The sequence below is a fragment of the Phaethon aethereus genome, assembly GCF_964289735.1.
Source record: "Phaethon aethereus genome assembly, chromosome: 25".
Taxonomy (NCBI): domain Eukaryota; kingdom Metazoa; phylum Chordata; class Aves; order Phaethontiformes; family Phaethontidae; genus Phaethon; species Phaethon aethereus.
Window position 1 is genome coordinate 6,662,847 of NC_138601.1, and position 20,229 is coordinate 6,683,075.

At 48.5% G+C, this 20,229-nt stretch overlaps 1 protein-coding gene across 1 annotated transcript; it reads left to right on the forward strand.

The window, feature by feature from the left end:
* Positions 1-8,669: 8,669 nt before the first annotated feature.
* ODAD4 (outer dynein arm docking complex subunit 4) lies at positions 8,670-20,011 on the forward strand (the record flags this gene model as incomplete). Its single annotated transcript, XM_082010569.1, has 12 exons — positions 8,670-8,783; positions 9,349-9,480; positions 9,798-9,951; positions 11,924-11,985; positions 13,008-13,164; positions 14,211-14,435; positions 15,438-15,645; positions 17,187-17,273; positions 17,490-17,686; positions 17,884-17,984; positions 18,823-18,901; positions 19,737-20,011. The coding sequence occupies 12 exons, from the start codon at positions 8,670-8,672 to the stop codon at positions 20,009-20,011; spliced, it is 1,791 nt and encodes a 596-aa protein (XP_081866695.1).
* Between the last annotated feature and the right edge of the window lie 218 nt (positions 20,012-20,229).

Sequence of the window (20,229 nt, forward strand, 5' to 3'; positions counted from 1 at the left end):
AAGGAGGAGGTTTGGTCCCCCTTGTTGTCTACCCTCCCCCCCCCCCCATATGTATTCTGCAGAAAACAGTAATAAGAGGCAGGCTGCATCCTCTGTGTGCCTCTAGAATGAAACAGGTTGGACTAAGTACTGTTCTTGAAAGCTGTTAGCTAGGCTTAAGAACCAGCAGTCAAATTTGCTGCTAATATCTTTTCAAATGCAATTCAAGTGTTAAAATAGAAAAGAAAAAGCTACAGAAAGGGCAAAACATGTTAAAAAAAAAGCTTCTTGCTTTCAGAGAATTATTGTTACGTAAAACTCCAACATGATTGCAATGCAGCTTCAAATTTAATCCCATTTCAAAACAGTATCAGGCAACATTTCTGAAGCACCCTATCTTTCTTCATAGACTAAAAAAACCATTCTTGTGGACATAAACACTTGCACCTAGTATTTAATCTGCTAAAAATAACCTCATTTTGTTTTTATTAACCCAGCACTGAAGTCAACACAGCTTAAGGGGAGGGGAGCTCTCGTGAACAAGCCAAAGGAGACCAAGCACATTTTGTTTGTCTGGCCCTGCAAAGCAAGATACACATCCTACCATTCCGTGCTCACTTGCAGCCCCCTTTAAGTTAACAGCCCACACAAATGCTACACTGAGGTGCTGTGTTAACTTCATTTGCTGTCTAAGAGACATTCCTGAAACTATGTATTCAGAGATACTGTGGGAATAGAGTTGTCTCAGGAAAAACATTGAGAGCCACTGAATTATGTCAAGTCCTAGGGCTATGAGCAGCTGTTCTGCAGTAACTTTAGAAGCAATCTAGAACTTCCATTGGATACTCCTAATTACAAAAGGAGCGACACTGAGATAATGTAGTTATCTCAAGGTGAGGATTTATACACAGCTATTGAGGAACAAATAACAACAGCACATAGCGGAAGAGGAAGTAGAGTCAGTGAAGGGGAAATTCTGGGTACCTGTGGATTAACGTCAAACATTTTAGGAGTTGGAACGCTTACTGCATAACCTTCGTAGGGAGGCTGTAAGCTAAGCATGGACGCTGAAGTTGGAGAACCATTCATCTCTTCCTGGTGTTAAACCACCACAGCTTTCTAGAAGGATAGGAATTTTGATTGGAAGGGAGGTGAAGGGGGACAAAAGGTGTAACAGTCTCAAGGGGAAATAATCTGCAACAGGTAAGCAGCGGTGGCCAGACATATTGTAAGGGAGGTGGCAGATGACCTGTGTGTTGAATGGGTTGCAGACGTGGTTTCTTGTGCTTGTGGAGCAACTGGGTATTTGCTGTACAACATCACTTCGCTGATCGCAATGCTCTGCTCATCTTTGCCCTGCAAATGCCACAAAACTGTAGGTGTGTAAGCTATGTTGTAATCTGCATTAAAAATTCAAAGATTAGCAGAGTTGCTTTGACTGCTTAATCTTTATTAGCAAGGAAGCTGCAAGAGACAGAATGGTTTAACTACTAGAAACCAACTAGAGTTTGCTGCATCAGACTAAGAAGAGTCTCAACTGGGTTTGCAGAACTGGTTTGCATTTACCCTCTGTTTATTGTGGATCAGTTTCATGGTACCATTCCGAGATAGCTTTTTTCTTAATTATGAGGCGCAGTCTGTGCATCAGATAAGCATTGTCAAAAAGAATATGCCAGCTTCTCTGACCGAAAGCTTACAGCTTTGTTATATAGTCTGTCAGCCACAGGCTAGCTATAGAGGAAGACTTTCCAAAGCTATAGAAGTGCCTGCATGTTGGGCTAGGAGTTGGCAGAGCTGTACGAAAAAAAATCCCAACCTTATTCTGCAAGCACGTACAGACATACTCAATTCCCACAAACACCATTCTGCTACCTTGTCTTCACAGCTGCACACACACATGCTACAGTAAGTCATCTGTACTGTAGCGCTGAAAAATTTCCATTACGATTTTCGCTTTAAAGCTGTGCTATTTCTGAGAGCAAATCCTGCTCCCAAGTTACCTGCAGCTATTTATTGTCCCTGGTAGGAAGCTGGAATACCCTTGCTTTCAAAGCCCTTAGAAATCCATCAACTGCCTACTCTACAATATGCTAAAGGCCAGTCCCAGAGAAAAAGTGTAACATTTCACTGCAGTAGAAGCAGATGGATAAAAGAAAATGGTGAACATATTTCTTAACCTAAAAAAGCCCTAAGTATTTTTCATTTCTCCAGGGTAACACAGAGCCCCTGAACAATATTGCAGATCTTCAGTCAATGTTTAGAAATTAAAACAATCAAGCTGATGTTAGTTATGCCAATGACCAAGATGTAATTGTCTGCAATTGCAGGGAAGTGGACCCAGGACATCCCTTAGGTCTTATTAAAAAGAGTCCTGTAAAAAAAAAAAAAGCGCCAGTGGGAACAACAGTGATGTACATGGGATTGGTTAAACCTGAGGGACACAAAATGCAGGGGCATTCCCACAAGGCATGGCACTGTGAAGTTGCTCATCCCTCAGAAACTTTACTGGCCTTCTTTATGCCACTGCATTCTGCTGCTCCCCTAGTTTCTCTCCCAATTTCATCACCTCATTTTTGCAATAACACTACTGGGGTAAAGAGAGAAAACCTAGAGGATTATTACAATAGCAATAGATTAAAAAAATGCAAAATCCTTGTATCATGGCAACAGAACGGCAGGAATGAGGCTGTTCTACCCTTATCTGCCCATGGTTCACAGAGACATTGCCTAATCATTAGGAAGTCTTTAATCATGCCCCTCACTCAGTTTTTCCATGGCTGCAACCCTGCCTTTCTCATGGGATAGACAGCACAAAACAATTGCTTCAGTCTGCTGAATTGTTAAGCTAAAACATCAGCAGGGAAAAAAAAAAAAAATCCATAGGGCATCAGCAATTCCTAGCTCTATGTGCTGGTGCAGGTTCCTCAACAACCACAGGGACATAATCAGAGCAGCCTCCATTAACTGTTTGCATCTGTTCTGCAAACACTGATCAGTTTGGACTGCACTGCAAACACACGCCAGCAGACTGCAGGTCACCACAGAACTAGAGAAGAATTTTTGCAGTTTCCCCAAGAATGAGACAGGTTAAGACTCTCATCTGTCATAGATAATCTTATTTTCAGTCATACTTAGCACCTGCAGTACCAACCAATGCTGATGAGAGTAGTGAATGCACCTCTGAAGGAAAACAGAGGGGTGCAGAGGAAAAAAAAAAGAATCCCTTACAACTTTATGCCCCAAATCTTGCAGCCACCACACACAATGGTCACGTCACGCAGCACAAAATGCCTTTTCTGATCTGCTCTTAATGTGTATCCTTTGCTGCACAAGATTTAGGGTAGGGGTAGACAGAATTAACAGTTTCTATCCTATAATGCCTCTCTGGCTGCCTGCAATGATTTGCTGGTCATTCTGTGAGTTCCGTACTGTACCTGCACTGTCACAACCCTTCAGATCCAGTTATTATAAATGGCCTTGCCTTTTCCGTTGAAGGGTGTATGACATAAACACAGTTGGTTCCTGGGTAAACTTAGAGAGTGAAGGCCCATCTACTGCCCCTTTAAAGCATTTTACGCAGTATGTGCCATGAACTTTTCAGTTAAAATGCAACTGATCATAGGATCACAGAACAGTTCAGGTTAGAAGGGTCCTCGGGAGGTCATCTGTTCCAACCTCAAGCTCAAAGCAGGGCCAGCTCTGGAGTCAGCCCAGGTTACAAGGACTGTTCTGGTGTTTGAAGCATGCTGTCCTTTACTTCTTAAGTGGAGGCAAAGAGCTCTGTTGAACAGATCAAGTTGATGAGAAAGTAAGAGAAATGGATTAGAGCACATTTTCAAGGGTGCAAAAGCACTTACTCCCTCAAAACATCACCTGCCAAATATGAAAAAAAAATATATTATGCTTGGGAAAAGTTTCTTGAGTGTATTGACAAGAGAAAAACAGTCTGATGATGGCAAGCTAGACAAGGATTGAAAGAGCTGGATGTTGTGTTTTCTGTGACACAACCGATCCATCTGCCCCAATACAGCAGGGACTAGCTGAAGGGAAAATGCAATACAATCCAAAGGAAAAAAAAAAAAAAAAAGGTGGGGAAACAAGAAGAGACCTTCTTAAGAACAGAACCAGGGTAACATCTCCTTGACTCCCACAGAGATCGTATGATGTGGCACTACTCAGCACAATACGGTCTACTCTGCAAGGGGAGGAAAAAACGTGAAGACATTGATTTTTTTTTTTAAACTCTTTCTGGTCTCGGAGTGTAATTCTGTGAGCTTCACCAGTTTGCGTTCATACAGAACATGGCACTCATTTATGGAATTTACTTAGATCCAGATCAGCACCATACTGCAATCATACCCGAGTAATGCTTTTGTTGGGAGTGAAGGACTCCCACTCCAGTAAAGATTTCATGCCCTCTCTCCCAAGAATTATATCAACAAAACCACACTGTAAAGTAACCTTCCCCCTCCATTCCAGGTCATTTATTAACATAGTTAAAGATCAGCCAGTATTTTCAACCCACAGCAGCATGAAAAGTTACATCAGCTTCCACCTGGCAAACACATATGCTTTCATCAGAGGACAGAGAGAGGGCTTGAGGGAAGAGGACCCGCAGCAGCCAGCCAACTTCACGGGTCAGGATACCTCAATGCTGTGCATTACGAAACGCCTGGCACCGTTCTGGTGTGATGCAAGCAGGTGTACTTGCTAAGGCGGTGAGTGCGCTGAATGCCCAGCTCCGGAGGAGGCTTCCTGCAGATGTGGAACCTTTGAGAATGAAACAGCAGGCAGGGAGGGGAACAGACTCCAAACTGAGTTAAGTCTGGCTAATGGAGAGCAGCAGACAGGCTCCAAATGCCCTGGTAATCATCTAGTGCCAGAAGTGGGGCACTTGGAATCCTGTCTTTAAAGACCATCTTACTCTGCAGCCTTAAGGAAGGTCCTTAACAAGTTTATTCCCTCAAATCCTTCCCTGTGTCACTTGCAAAGTGGACGGTAGCAGCGTTACTCTGGCCTGCACGTCTAGGCAGGATTCCCAGCTGTGTCTGTCCTCCGTATCAGGTCCCACCTCAAGCAGAACTGCGAACGGCAGGAAAAGCACTGCTAGCTGGAGGATGGAGAGCACACTTTCTGCATGCTCATTCAGAAGTCTCACAGGTGGAAAGCTCTACAGGGTTTGAATAACAGAGTTAGACAGCAGAGATGATATCCTGAGCTTCAAACCCAATTAAGGAAGTGAAACAAATACAGATATCTACAGCAATGTATTCGGGAGGCACACAAGTCTTCAGTCATTAGACGCTACAGCAGACATAGTGGAAGAAAACTTCCAAAGCAGCAAGATAAACAGCAGGTGTTTGCAGGTAGCAAACAAAAGAGCTGGAAAACAGCCATTTCACAGCTCCTGGAACTGTCAGATCCATTCACGGGAAGCCAGACACACAGAGGCTATTTGCCCTCCCACCAGTACGAGAACAAGAATGGAGAGAGATCCCAAAGCGGGGGCTGCTGCCGCCCCAGAGGGGTTTCGCTCTGGAGAGGGGGCACATGTGCGCTGGCAAAGAGCTTCCTGGGCGAGCGGTGAGAGAAAGGAGCGAGCAAAGGCCAAGCCTGGATGCGCTGCTGGCGCACACGGGAGCCCCTTCTCCCAGCCCCCAGGTAAACACTCGCGCTGTGCCCGCCGCAACAGCCCGTCCCGCTCGGTCAGCACCTCATCGAACACCCCCACGACTGTTTTGGGGTTTTTTTTCCCCCCTCCAGCTGATGAGGAAACTTCGGCTGAAGGGCGGCGCGCCTCCCCCAAGGTCAGGAGCGGCGGCGCAAGGAGGGAGCATCGGGCTCCGGCTCTGTCCCGCACCGGGACGCTCTTTGCTCCGCTCCGGCTGCAAACCCGCTGCTGGAGCGGGACGGCGGCGCTGTCCGCAGGCTGCGGCCCGGCCGCCGGGGCCAGCTGGCCGCGCTACCGGCCCCCGCCGTCCCCAGCGCGCAGACAGCTCCACACCCAGGGCAGGAGAGGCGCCGCCGCTTTCACCCAGCCCGCGACAGCCCCGGCGCCCAGCGAGACCCCGCCGCCTGCCAGCCGCGGCCGCCCCCGAGACTCACCTGAGCACTCGCTCGGCCGCGCTGCCCCGCACCCTGCCCAGCGCCGCCGCCGCCGCCGCCTTTTGTTCGCTGCGGCGCGGCGCGGCCTCCCCGGCCCATCGGGCTACGGGCGCCGCCGCCTCCCATTGGCTGCCGCGGCCGCTGCGTGTGCCTTGCCTGAGCGGCAGCCGGGCAGCCATTGGTCGCCGCCGGTGGGGCGCGGCCGCACGGCCTTGTGGGAGTCGTAGTTCCGTCCCTCTCTCCCGCCCCCCGGCAGCGCCCGCGGCCGTGAACCCCCGGGGCGCCCGCGGGCCAGCGCTGCTGACGTCAGAGCGGAGCAAAGGGCCGCGGCCACGCCACCGTTACGCCCTGCGTCGCCCGACGCTCCGGGCAGCACGCCTCGCTGCCAGCGGGAGGAGAGGCCTACCCACTGGTCGTGGCAGCCACCCGCCTCACGTGGCTCTGGGCCACGTTGGGGCGCCTAACGCTGGAGCGGCCCCACGCCTCCCTGCTGCGCCTGCTCCAGCGAGTGCCGCTCGACCCAAGGCCTGGCAGCAGGGTACGCCCTGGCCTTCCTTCCCCAGTGCTGGGCTGGCCAAGAAACCTCCCACGGGGGTGCTGTAGCCGTAGGTGCAGAAGGTGCCCGGTGGTGCCCATGGTGGGGAGCGGAGCTACCTCCCGGAGCCTGTGCGCTTCACTGGCAGGCAATGGCCCTGCGCAGGAATGGAGTATCACTGGCGTACATCACCACTGGAGCCCGATCCCGAGGGGTATGGCCAACAGGTGCTTCCCACCTGCGCAGGGCAGTGGAACCTGTACAGATCAGAGATGTAACAGGCAGGAGAAAGAGATGTTTCTAAGGCGTTGTGAGGCCTTGGGCAGGACCCAGCCATCCCGCCTCCCTGCTCCCAACTGTCCTGCTTGTTTTGTAACAAGCTTCTAACGGCAGACATCACGTCTCTTCAGCTTGCCAGAAATAATCATTGCACATTCATTATTTCCCTAGTATTTTCAACTTGTGACTAAAGCATGCATCAGCAGTGCTAAAGGGAAGCACCCTGGGCTGCTTCCTCTGACAAGAGCAGATGACTTTGGTCCAGAGGCAAGGTCCACTATGGCCTGTATGACATTGTTGCCAATCTGGATCACCAGCCTGCAACAGCCACTGCCCAGAGGGGGACCAGAGGACACAGACATGTGCCCATCTCACTGGGGAGAGCGTGTCACACCCGGCAGTACCAGGGGGGAAAGCCTCCGCAGAAAAGAGTGACCAAAAGCTTAAACTGTGTGAAATTCTCTGCCTGACTCCCTAGGGATAGGGGTGTGTCACACTGGCCTCCCACACCAGAGCTCCACTAGTGTTTGTCTCGCCACTCATGCGTGAGACACCCTGTCGCCCTCCCATGCCGTGGTGCTGTGCAGCCGCTCCAGCCCCATCCCAGGAGCCACGGAGTGAGAACGGGCCATGTCATTCCTGAACTGCATCCAGAACCCAGCAGCAGCACTGATTTTCCCCATGTTGAAGTTAAATCTTAACAGGCTCCGAGCAGGAGTCTTTCTGAGCAGGACAGACATGCCACACCCACCGTGAGTCACTTGGCAGGAACAAATTGCTTCAAACATTCATCTTGGCAGGGTCTTACCCAAGGATGAAATAAAGTCAAGACTAAAGTCGCAGATAGGAGAGAACCAGCAGCATCTCTCATTCATGATTTTTTTGTCCAGGATTGGACACGGCAGTGATGAAATCGGTACCACGGGCTACAAATACCAAAAGGTACGGAATATACTTATTCCAGAGAGAGGCGGTGGGCTGCCCTGGTGAAACCCCTGCAGTAGGCACTGGCTCGTGACCTGGCTGAGCAGAGGAACCTGTTCAGCCTGACGTTCAGCAGTAACCGAGGCATTCACACGATTGCTCTTGCAAAGCGTTTTACCAAGTGCCTGGACTCCCACACCCCCTTTCTTTCTGGCTGTGCCTCCAGCACAGGGCTTTGGAAACGCGGGTGTAAGAACAAAACCCCGACGGGCGCCGGATCCTCCGTCGGTTGGACAGGTTGGGTCAGGAGAGACGAAGTGCGAGACACCGCAAGCACCCGGCGTGCGGCCCCGGCCGGCTCCAGCCGGAGCCTGCACACACTCTGGCAGAAAACGAGCATCCCCTGCCCTTCCAAGAAGCGCAGCCCCTCCCCACGCACCTCTCTGCCGCCACCCACGCGTGCCCTACTTACGCCGCACCTCTAAACAGCCCACCCCGCGCTGCCTTCCCCTGCACCGCCGTGCTTGTGCGGACTCGCCGTGAGCGGCACGGCAGAGCCTCCCCAACGCCCTGCTGCGGAAACACAGCGGGTGGCGTTCGTCTTAGGCACCCGGCCCACGCCCGCGCGTGGGTCCCCCCGAGGCGGTGAACTCGCCTGGCGCTGCAGCCCGGGAGAGCCGTCACCGGGGCCGCGCTCGGGGGCACCGCGGCGGCGCGGGAACTCCTGCCGGGGCGCGGGAAAGCTCAGCGCCTGGGCGGGGCTTCGCGCCGCGCCGCACCGCGCCGCGCCGGAAGTTGGGCGGTTGCCCGGCAGCGGTTGCCAGGCGACGGCGGCGGCGGGCCGGCCATGGCGGCGGCGGCGGACACGGCGCCGGCCGGCACCTTCCCCAGCTTCATGGCCGAGGGGACGCTGCTGTGCCGGCGGGGCGAGTACGGCAAGGCCCTGGCCTGCTTCAACAACGTGAGGGGGCCGGGGCGGGGTGGCGGGACGTGGCCCGCGGATGAGGACGGCGGGAGGGGGCCCAGGGGCACCGAGGTGGCGCTCGGAGGTGGCGGCCGCGAAGGGACGTGCGTGGCGGTGGCACTCCGTTCGCGTGGGGGCTGCACGAAGGGGCCCAGGGCAAGGAGAGGTGGCAGCGTGGGGAGAGGCGGCCCTCCGAGGAGGTGGTATGATGAAGGGAATTGTCCCCAAGGGCGCCTGGAGGTCACAGCCAGAAGGGAGGTGACATGCAGGGGTGGTGCGTGAGGGGGGTGGCACAAGCGGGGCTGCGTGAGGAGCTGCAGCTCCTGTGCTGCTCAGAGCAGGGTTGCAGCACCTGCGGCATGGGAAGATGGGGTAGCTGCAGCAGAGGGAATGTGTGAACACCAGGAGAATATTTTTTGCAGTAAAAATGTTGTGTTTTTATCCTCATCCATCATCAAGATTCATGTTAGGACACAGCAGGTTGCATCAAATCTATGTGCTTGTATGTATTTGTGCTGCTGAGCCCAGCACCAATGACATACCTGTGTCTGCTGCATTCCAGGCGCTGAAGCTAAGAGCAGGAGACAAGTACTGTCTAGCTGCCCGCTCAAAATGTTACCTGAAACTCGGAGACATGGAAAATTCCCTGAAAGATGCTGAAGCTTCTCTCCAAAACGACAAAACATTCTACAAGGTAAACAGCATGAAGTGGTAAGAGTCTGGGGTGGTCAAGGACTGGTTTTTTATCTGTGAAACTCTGAAGGGTCTGGGAGACAGTATTGTGTAGAAACAGCTAACTTGAAACACACCCTTGACATTTTTATTGCTTCCAGAGAAGTGGAGGTGCTTAGTCAGAAATTGAGAAGGAGTTCCAGGATCAGATTTTACTGTATGCAGATTGCAATAGCATAGCACTCTCACTTCTGCTTAGTGGGGAACTCATTGAGATCTCTGAAGTTTGGGTTTTTTATCTTTATTATTCTTCCCCCCTGCCCCCAAATGTCATTTTAGGGACTTTACCAAAAAGCTGAGACATTATATACCATGGGTGATTTTGAATTTGCATTAGTGTTTTATCATCGAGGCTACAGACAACGTCCAGAACTACAGAAGTTCAGGCTGGGCATCGAGAAATCCCAGGAGGCAATTGTCAACTGCATTGGAAGTAAGATGCTTTGTTTTATGACCCCTCCAAGCACAGCCAGAAGCTGTTTGGTGGACGGCTGATGGCATATTAGCTCAGTACGTGACCCAAGGACCCTGCAACAACAGAGTCTCTTTGCTTCTGGATTCATGTGCTCAGTGGCCACTGTCAGATGAAACCAGGAAGCATTAAAAAGAGCACAGTCCTGTTCTTTTTTTGGCTGAATGCCTATTTATATACAGTGTCTAACAACTTCAGCTGTGTAAGTAAATTATGACACTAACTTAAATTTCCAAAGTCACCATGAAAATATTCTAGGTAATACAGAACAAAGCAGCTCATTTACTTACAGCACTGCTGATTACAGAATCCATTTTGAGATCTTTATCCTAATATTCAAAGTTGGTAATGAAACTTGCCTTGCTACCTGAGACTGGCCTCCCCGAGATCCTGACTTTCCTCCAGTTTACATTGCATAAGACCAGTGAAACAGTTGACTATTGCAATGGAGCACTGCTTTCATAATTTCTGACTTAGATCATAGAACGGAGTCCTGCAGGAGGCAGGAAAGGCCAAGGACCTAGTGACATTCAAAGCAAACTGAAAACCTGTGCCTTTTCCCTTAGTTTTTCTCAAGCAATGCTCTCATAAGCTGACAAGCATGGGCAGGACGTGCACCCACTGTCAGGCACACAGGCACACCCCAGCTGGGGCTGCCACCTTAGACGCGTGCACAGAGCAACCTGTGCATAGCTCACCGGGCTGCTGTAGAACCCGCCCAGCTAGTTAGAAGCTGCTCAGGTGGATCCCCGGCAGCTTGTCCCTTCACAGAGCCAGGACGCACCCTGCTGCACACCCATACACATAGGCCCTGATCCTTGAGATATTTAAGTGCCTTACTCCCCCTGAAATCAGTTTCAAAATTTCAGTCCACCTTCAGTGCCACAGATTAACTTCATGTCCCAGCTGCATAAAAGCCTGAAGCTCTTTCATACGTGGTATTTATTTAAAAAAACAGGGAAAGTTTCCAGATCTAGCTTGCTTTCCTCCATTACTACTGCTTTCTTAGCTTAATACAAATGCCTAGATATCTTTGCAACTCTCGGGTGAAATGCTTGCCGTGCTTGATATATGGAGCTAAGAGCTTTAAACACCTTCAAGCATCTGGGCTCTAGGCAAATGAATGGATTAAAAAACAAGACTTTTTTTTAATCAAGCGATAGCTCCTAGATGCAGGGGAAAAGCAGCAAGGAAACATGCTAGCATTTGATCTAGATGTTTAAATAGTTGGGAAATGCACACACATTAACAGGGCACATCCCCAAAACTGCTTCACTGAATCTGCTTTGCTTGGCAGATTCATAAACACCTGCCTTCCATGATACGCCTGTACTCGCATTGCTGATCTTGGCCCAGTTGCCTTGCTGAAGGAAATCCTTCTACAACAGCATGTGAAGCTCTTTCCTTCTTTCTGACCAGGCCAAAACAAGGAGCTAGATTTTTCACTGTTATGTCCATGGCCAGAGTGCAATCTGAATAGCAGAACTGGATGTCAGCGTGAAAATGAAATGGGAGTTTTACCCTAACGTCAGTGCACAAAAATTTTAAAATACTTCTCTGGATTGCTGGAGATTCCTGAGCTTTCCTTCTATTTTAAGCTTCAGCTGTGATCCCTCAGAAGAACCTGCCATCCTTTTTTCTTCCTCTGCTTCTATGCAGTATGTAGCATGTCTCTGTAGGAAAACTGCACTGTGATGGGAGCCCCTGGTGCCGTGTCAAAATAGTAATTAAAATCCCGAGAGGAGCTGCATTTATGAGCTGTATTCCCTGCTTACTGAACATACCAACATCCACGTTTCATATGAAAGAATTAGTAGAAAAGTTTATTTCAAACAGGACGTTATATGCTTGGCACATTTATGGTCATTTTAATTTCTAAAGCCTCTGCATTGCTATTCTTGAACACTAACAAGTATTTTCTCTGTATTTGCAGGTCCATCCTCAGTTAAACTGGAGAATAAAGAGGACCTGTGCTTTATAAGCAGGCAGGCAGAGGTATGGTCAGAAGAGCTCTTGTTTTAGAAGCTAACTAACTAGAGTTACTATAATGCTAATACTTTCTGAAACAGGCGTTAGAGGATTAACAGTTTCTGCAGCAACATGGATGCAGATATGGCTGGTCTAGTGAAGTGCCTTCTGAGTGTAGGAAGCGCACTGATCCATTACGCGGGTATTTATGCACCTCCTTTTAATGTAGTTCTGGCTCAAGCTACGCAAAATTTAAAGGAGAATGCAGAAGGGCAGGAAAGAGCAACCGTGGAGAAACAAAGCCCAGTTTGAAATTTCTCTACCAGCCTATTTCTGCTGCTGATCACCCATCAAAGGCTAATAAGTAACAGCAGTGAGGTCAGAGCCATGGTACACTTATCTACAATATTTACTTTGGTTTTACCTGATGTTTAAGGTTCACATTTTTGATAATGGACACTTTCTTGGTTGCTTAATTTTGGGGTGGTCCATTGAAGTAGTGCCTTGTTCCTCCGAGACATCAAGCCACATTTCCCCTTGAACTCAGTGCAGTGAATGCTCATGGCTTCTTTCAGCGGGAATTATGGGTACTCAGTGGTAAAAATAATTTGTACAAAACAGCCTAAGATTAGCACTGTAATTGTTGGGATTTTGGATGTGAAACTTTAGAAATTACCCTAATGACGTTTCAGAAGCCCTGGCCGTTACAGCCTCTGTTTCTTTGACTGTGGACAACTAGACCTGCCTTTTCCATGCCTTCATGTCCTCCCACAAGGCTGACCAGGAAGCCCTCCAGAACAGTACAAGACACTGGGGCAGATCTAGTTCTTGCTCTTACTATAGTGCCCCCTCCTGTTCTTGGAAGTGAGAGAGCACAATTTGGTGCAAAATTTCAGTTGCTCATGACTAAAGCAATTGGTGAGACACTGACTTTTTGCTTTTATTTAAAAAGTCAGTTAGTCGGCTTATATGGAGTATAAACACAATTCTGCTAATTCTAGTGTTCCTCACTAGTTTCCCCCAGCTTCCTTTATTTTTTCTTGCTGTAGAACAAAAAAACAAATCAGAAACTCCAAATCAAACTGACTAAGGATCAAAAATGGACAAGAAAACAGGCACCTGCGAGGAATCCGAAAACCGAACGACAGCTTCTTGGAGAGCTTTATGCTGACAAAGCCTACCTTGAAAAGTTGCTCAAGGATAAAGGTCTTTCTCCATTGTATTTAACTATATGTTCCTTCTAAGCAGGTTCTTTTTTTCTTCTTCTTCTTTTATATCCCTTTATATCCTTCTTCCTTATTTATATCAGAGCTCACATAGCACTGCTCACATAGTGCTTGCAGTGGTCATGAGACAGGCAGGTGCCTGAATACAGGTATTTTTGAAGCCAGATCCAATATTCATAACTATTCCTGAGCATTTTTCCTTCCCTATTAGATGGCAGGCTTTTATAACGAGCAGTAAATCAACTTAAAGCAATCTGTGCTGATTAAATCAAAAGCAGAACCAGTATCATTACAAATTACTTAATTTCTGTCATAACGATAAATTCCACTAACACTTGCATTAAGTGCAAAGCATTGCTGATAAGATGTAACTCATTTGTGGTTTCGTTATAAATGCTGTTAAGATCAAGATGCAGGATTTGGAGAAGCATCTTCTTTTAGAACTAGGCAGAAAGGTGGTTCCCCTTTAGTAATTTTTCTAGGGAACTCTTTACCCAGTAATAGTAATAGAAAAGTAATTAGGAATTTAGTCTACTCACAGGTTTTATGGTATTGCTAGCATTAATAAATCTATTAGTAAATTAATAAACCTGTCTAGTTTCCAGGCATGTAAAACTCCTCTTAATTTCCATCTTGCAATCTAATCCACAACGCTTTTCCAAATGTCATTTCAGAACAAATGCCCCATACAGTTGTTCTGTCCAGGAGGACGGGCGCTCACTCATCACAGCTGGCCCCCGTTGACTGGGCTCCTTCTTGGCTCTTGTCAGCAGAGAAGGCAGCAGCTACAGGGGCTGGGAACACCAGCTCTAGCTCACTGAAACACACACAATGGGTCACAGCAAGGGAGTTTTCTGTAACTTCCCTCCTAATCACATCAGTTCTGAGGAGCACTGAAGACTTTAATTTCTAGGACTATCTCTCTATCAGAGCAGAAGAATGTTCACAAGTAATTCTGCCACTGAACTGCAGCTTCATCCATCATATATGTTAATACTCTCCTGGGTTCTACCATCTTATTTTCAGATTTGATGGAGAGCAGCACAAAGCAGGGGATCAAAGTAGCGGACCTGGTTTTGGGTGGCATTTCCTACCTGGATGCACGCAGTGAATTCTGGCAGCAGCAGAAGCCTATTTATGCCCGTGTGAGAGAGCGCAAGCTCAGGCAGCAAAGGTGGATCCGAGACAAGAAACAAAAACCAGCTGACGTTGGCAGATATATTGTGAAGAGTATGGAAGACATTGATATGTGTAGGTGTCCTGTCTGGAAGCAGTAAGAAAATGATGATTGGCACATGTAATTATTTGCTGCAGTAATTACAGACCAGAACAATAGAAGCAGTACAAGTATTAACAAACACTAGTAGGCAGTTTTTGGGAAGTATTTGCTTTTGTATTCTTCACCTTTCCCAACACTTTCTTAGATACAGAATCCAATACAGTTTTTTTCTCTCAGCTTTTTCTATACTTGAGGTCTTGCTGATTGGTTTTCAGGACACCACTTAGGTGGTAGACCACTGGCTGCATGCTTAGCAAATGCCTCTGGCAGGTTTGGTCATCAGAGGTTGTTTTACTGAGAGAATGCAGGCCACTGAAGTTAATAATTTCTATAGTTCAAAAATACCATTGTAGAGAGAGATGAAGAAGCTGAAAAACAGTGGTCTGGAAGGAAGGAGTAATTCAGCCACTTCTGGTCTCTCTCTCTTCCTGTACATATTTTACAACACAGGGAAAAGAATTTAGGCATTACTGCAATTCAGTTATTTTAAGCTACAACAGCTCAGTGAAGGTAGTATCAGAAACATCCTGCAGCACTGTAGCCCAGCTGGGTGCAGTGAACAGAGCTCACCAAGGAAGTCCAAGGGGATAATTTAGGAGATGAAAACCTAAGTAGCATAGCTAGAACTTCATCTCCAAGACCAGGCTGCCCTGCTCCGATAACCATGAGCTTTCAAAGCCTTCAGACAACAAACACCATTCTCCTTTATTTTTCTTCAGCAAGTGTGAAGTGTTACCAGAGTCATTTCCCCTTACTTGCTGTGATGAAAGTGATTTCCAATAGTGCCAGGAGGAGGGTCAGAAGTACCATCTCCCAGGGGCAGATTTCATGGAGATTGGAGGGAAGAGTGTAGGAGATGCATGAAGAGTTAGGAGCTCTAACCTTTGTCTGAGCTTACACAACTGCACTTAGTCTTACTTCTTCAATATCACTGTGTCCACATACCAGCATTAAACTTTCCTCTCCATCTCTAGTGCTGACTGGCGACTCCCCTGAAGAAGGCTGCAAGAAAGCTGAGCATCTGTTAAAAACAATACAACGGTGGTCAGATGATGAAGTTCCCAACAAGAATGAACTGATTGGAAACCTCCACAGCCGCATTGGGAATGCTCAGCTAGAGATGGGCCAGATGGAGGCAGCTCTGCAAAGCCATAAAATGGATCTGGAATTTGCCAGGCAGAAGTAAGTGCCGAGTTTAGATGGGGAAAAGATCCAATGTACAGAAGAAAGTACGTTTGTTAAGATGTTTTAGCATCAGGTAACATTGTATTGCTCACCTGGAGGTTTAACAGGGCAACGCTTTCAGACTCTGCCCAAATGTCATGGTCTCTAGTGACTTCTTATCTTCTCTATTTCAAAAATAAGGAGACTGAAGCATATTTTTAAAGGACGACGTAGCATATCTAAATTGCTGCTGAAGCAAAGCGAAAGAGAACACAAGTCCCAGTCTCGGCACTTTAGCCTCTAGTATACACTTCCTTCTCGGGAAGGTCAGGCTCTAAATTGCACAAGTTTTCTGCTACACTTTGTCTTAAAGTCCTTTGCATTCAAACCATGATAACAGACTTGAAATATTTATCTAAGGGGTACAGTTACCTGGTCATGCGGAACACATTCTGCAGCTCTTTCAGCTAAAACAGAAATGAAGCAAAATGAAGGCTTAAGATTTAATAAGAATTTTGCAAAGCACATGAGAAAACACTGGAGAGCTGCTTGAATTGAAGTTATTTTAGTTTTATTTTTGCCAATACTACTACATAGGGCTTTTAAAACGTAAGTGACACTGTTTATCATTTTCACAAATCACTTTTTAAAATTAATACCGGTTTAAGAAATTTCTGCCTCTCTCCTGGTGATCTCCACTCCCCAGTTATGCCAAATAAAGTTAAGAATTAGCAGTAGAGAGACAGGAACGAGATGATACGTGAATTTACTACTTTTTTTTAAGCCGCGGTGAAGTGCGTGCCAAGGGCGGAGGCGCAGCATGGCCGGGGCGACTTGCCCTCTGGTGGCCGGCGCTCGGCAGGGCGAGAGGAGATCGTTTAGTGACTCGCATCGCCCCCAGCGACGCATTTATCCTCTCCTTTCATCAGCGTTTTCATTTGTAAGGCGAGGGTAGTCAAAGCAGGCCACTTCCGAAGACGGGAATGAGGCCTAATTAAGGAAAAAAGTTAAAGTCCACAGGCTACATTATTACAGACGGAGCTGCTAGAGCAGGCTAGAGGCGTGGGGCAAAGACTCATTCCGAGCACTGGGAGCAGGGCCTGTTACCAGCAGTCTGTTGTAGGAGGCTGTAAACACATTGCAGACATGGTTTTGGGTCTTCCCTTTTCTCTTGGACAGAAATCATCTCTCGTGTTAGGGAGCCAGGAGCTGGTAGGGACTTCCAGGGGACCCACAAGGCAACAAAGGGAAAGCGAGGCAAGGAAAAATGGAAAGACTTTCACAGAGACTGCCAGAATTGCACAAAGAAAGAGACAAAATAAACCTTTTTCCCCGTGTCTTATGGGGTGTCAGTTGCAACAGCTGTAGATAAAACCAAAAATCTACCTTGATTTTAAGACTTTCAGTCTGACATTGGTCCTTCACCCCTACTTCTTAACACTTAGCCTGATGTCATGTTGAACACCAAAGAAAAGATTTAAGGCTGAAGAAAGCACAAACTGTATCAGGAACAAGACTATTTCAGTTACTATGATTTCTTTCTTTTTTTTTCAATGCAGCGACCTGCCAGATGCCATATCCAGAGCCCTTGATAACATTGGCAGAGTTTATGCCAGAATCGGCAAATTCCAGCAAGCTGTTGACACGTATGTAACATTAGTAACAGAAAAGGCATAAGGTTGTATTTTAATTAAATAGATGATGTCTTTTCAGTTGTTTAAGCATACTGCTAGCAGGGGGCCTGTGAAATTTTTTGTAACAACAGTACCTGGAATGCTTTCTTTACAGAATCAGTGCTTGAAATTATAACTGCACCAAGTGAGATTCAGTAAGTGTCTGCCTTTCTTACTCTCTGCTTGCAGTTGGGAGGAGAAGATCCCAATGGCAAAATCCAGCCTGGAGAAGACCTGGCTGTTCCATGAAATTGGCCAATGTTACCTTGAGCTGAATAAAGCTGAAGCAGCCCAAAATTACGGACAGAAGTCCCTGAAGTCAGCAGATGAAGAGGGAGATGTTGAGTGGCAACTCCATGCTACTGTACTAGTGGCACAAGCACAAGGTAAAGGCGTTAGTACAAATTTTGCTCGAAGGACGGAGACAGCCTGTCTGTTCAGCATCTTAGTGAAAACATCTCTGTGATTTAACAGCCAAAGTAACTGGTTCAGGTCAAGACTGCTCATCGGAGCCTTGCTCAATTAACTATTGTTGTTCTCTTGATCTTGAGTTAAAATAGATGTTTTCGTTTGTCTGTTACAGTAAAATTGAAGGATTACCGGTCTGCAATCTTGAACTTTGAAAAAGCACTTGAGAAGGCAAAGCTTATTCACGATGAAGCCGCTCAAAAGACCATCATTATTGTAAGTAAATGGCTTTTTGCAAAGAGGAGAGGAGCTTGGGGCAGCATCAGTAAGTTAGCTGTAACTATTGTCTAGTGTCCTGCGAATTGAGAAAACATAATTACATAACTAGTGTGTTAAGAGGGGGAAAATGCAGCCTCTGAAGCAGTTTACATATTAAAAGTTATGAAACGTCCTGGCTCAAAAAACTTAACCCCAGTTTATGAACCAGTCCAACATACAAAAGAGTGAAGCCCTAGCCCTGCTGAGGTCAAGGGAGAACTGTCTTTTGACTTCCCTGGGGCAAGGGTTTGACACACGGAACACAGCAGTGCCTTCTCTGTGTTCAGTTGCTATCAGCTGCTCATCACAGCTCACCCTCTTCTGGCCTCTCCAAAATGTCCCAGAGAAACCACTTTGCATCAGACCATGGAAGAACACCTGGGCATGGCCAGTGACCCACGGTAAAGCAGTCTGCTTGTTCTGGTAGCCAGCCTTCACCGACCCGACAATGGCTTGTGGGTGATCGGACCGCAGCCGGCTTGCCAGGCACCAGTTACAGCGTAGACACCTACCTATTTGGTGATCCCTTGTGGGTGTCCAGAGCTCGGGCAGAACCTGTTCTCCTGCCAGAAGGAAAACAATAGTGTGAGAGATGGAATCTTCAGGGGAGGAGATGTTTGATAAGGGATACTAACAGGTAGTAACCACTGCAGGGAGAAATGAAGCATATTGTTGCAGAGAGTTTTACGGTAGGAAAGGACCAGGTATTGACAGCAGAGACCAAAAGAAAACAGGAAAAACTTTGGTATGTTACTGCATTTCTAGAGCTTCTATTAATAAGCCGTATCACTTTCAGGCTTTGGACGATGTGAGCAAAAGCTTCATCGAAGAGCTGAAAGAAAGAAGAGAAGAAACAACAGTTTACTCTCTTAAAGGTAGTTGTGATTTTGACCTCCGCACCCCATAAAAATAAAAATTCCCCACTTTCCTTTTCTGGAGCACAGACCGAGGCATGGGAACAAAGCACTCTGTTCCAAGGTAGCAAGCATCCAAATTCCTGGCCCTTATTGTACCTTCTGCACTAGTGGACACTAGCGTTAATAGCGTAGTTATAATCTGTAGCTTCAGTTTTTTGGCGGTAAAGGTTTAATCTTGAGCTGGTATGAACCAAAGGAAGTGATGTCAGTGAAGCCGTGATAGCAGTGAAGGAGCCTGGTTTCACTCTTCAGTGCCATCCAGTTTAAAAGTTCCTTTTAATAACACTGAAAGCAGCTCCAGTGCCCAGAACGCAGAACAGTGGGTGCGGTCAGAAGCAAAATAGTTTCAAAACGTGACTATAAAATGACTGAATACATGAGATCCAAAGCGTTGAGGCCTTCAAGAACATCAGCTGTATTTTAAGAGTCTGCACAGTGTAAAAGTATCAGTTTCCTTACAAGTGTGGAATTAAATTCTTCGTGAAAGCCCTGAGCTCTCACAGCTCCCGGCTCTGGCCATGCCCGTCTCGGAGCTGTGGAGCGCGAGCAGGCGACGGCAGCACTTGCCGAGCGTCCCCCGGGCCCTCTGCTACCGGCGTCGCGACATGGCGACATGTCTGCCAGCTCCCGCTGCCTGTTCACCTCGGGTCCCGCAGCCCAGCGCCTCGCAGTGCCCTGTGAGACAGAAAGCAGAGGAGAGCTTCCCAACGGCGGCGGCCCAGGCTCCTTCCTTTCCTGAGCCCTACCATGGCGAGTGCCGGGGCTTGGTTTGAGATGGCTTTTTCCTCTCCAGGAGGTGGTTTCGGCAGCGAAAACGCAGAGGACGACGCCTTCGAGGAGGACGGAGGCAGCGAGCGCAGCGACGGCGGCTCGGAGGGCCGGGAGGGAGGGCGAGGAGCGGCGGCCGGGCGCCGCCGGGAGGATGGAGGCGACGCGGGGGCGGCGAGCGAGCGAGGAGGCGGCGGGAGCGAAGGGGGCAGCGCAGGCGAGGCGGGACGGGGGCCCGAGGACCGGGCTCCCCCCGGGCCCAGCGCGGGAGCCGCGGCAGGTCCCGCGGGGCCGCGGTGAACCGCGCGGCGGCCGCGTGCTGCAAACACGAGCGTTTCCCCGCAGCGCTCCCGGTGCCTCGTCCCCGCCGGCCGCGCGCTCGTCCGCCGCCTGCCCTGGGCCGCGCCGTCCCGCGGGAGCAAGCCCCAGCCCTGGCGGGCAGGGCGGGGGCTCCGCCGGCGGCGGCTGCCCCGGGGGCGGGCCCGGCCCCGCTCCCCCCGCCCCGCTCCCCGCTGCCC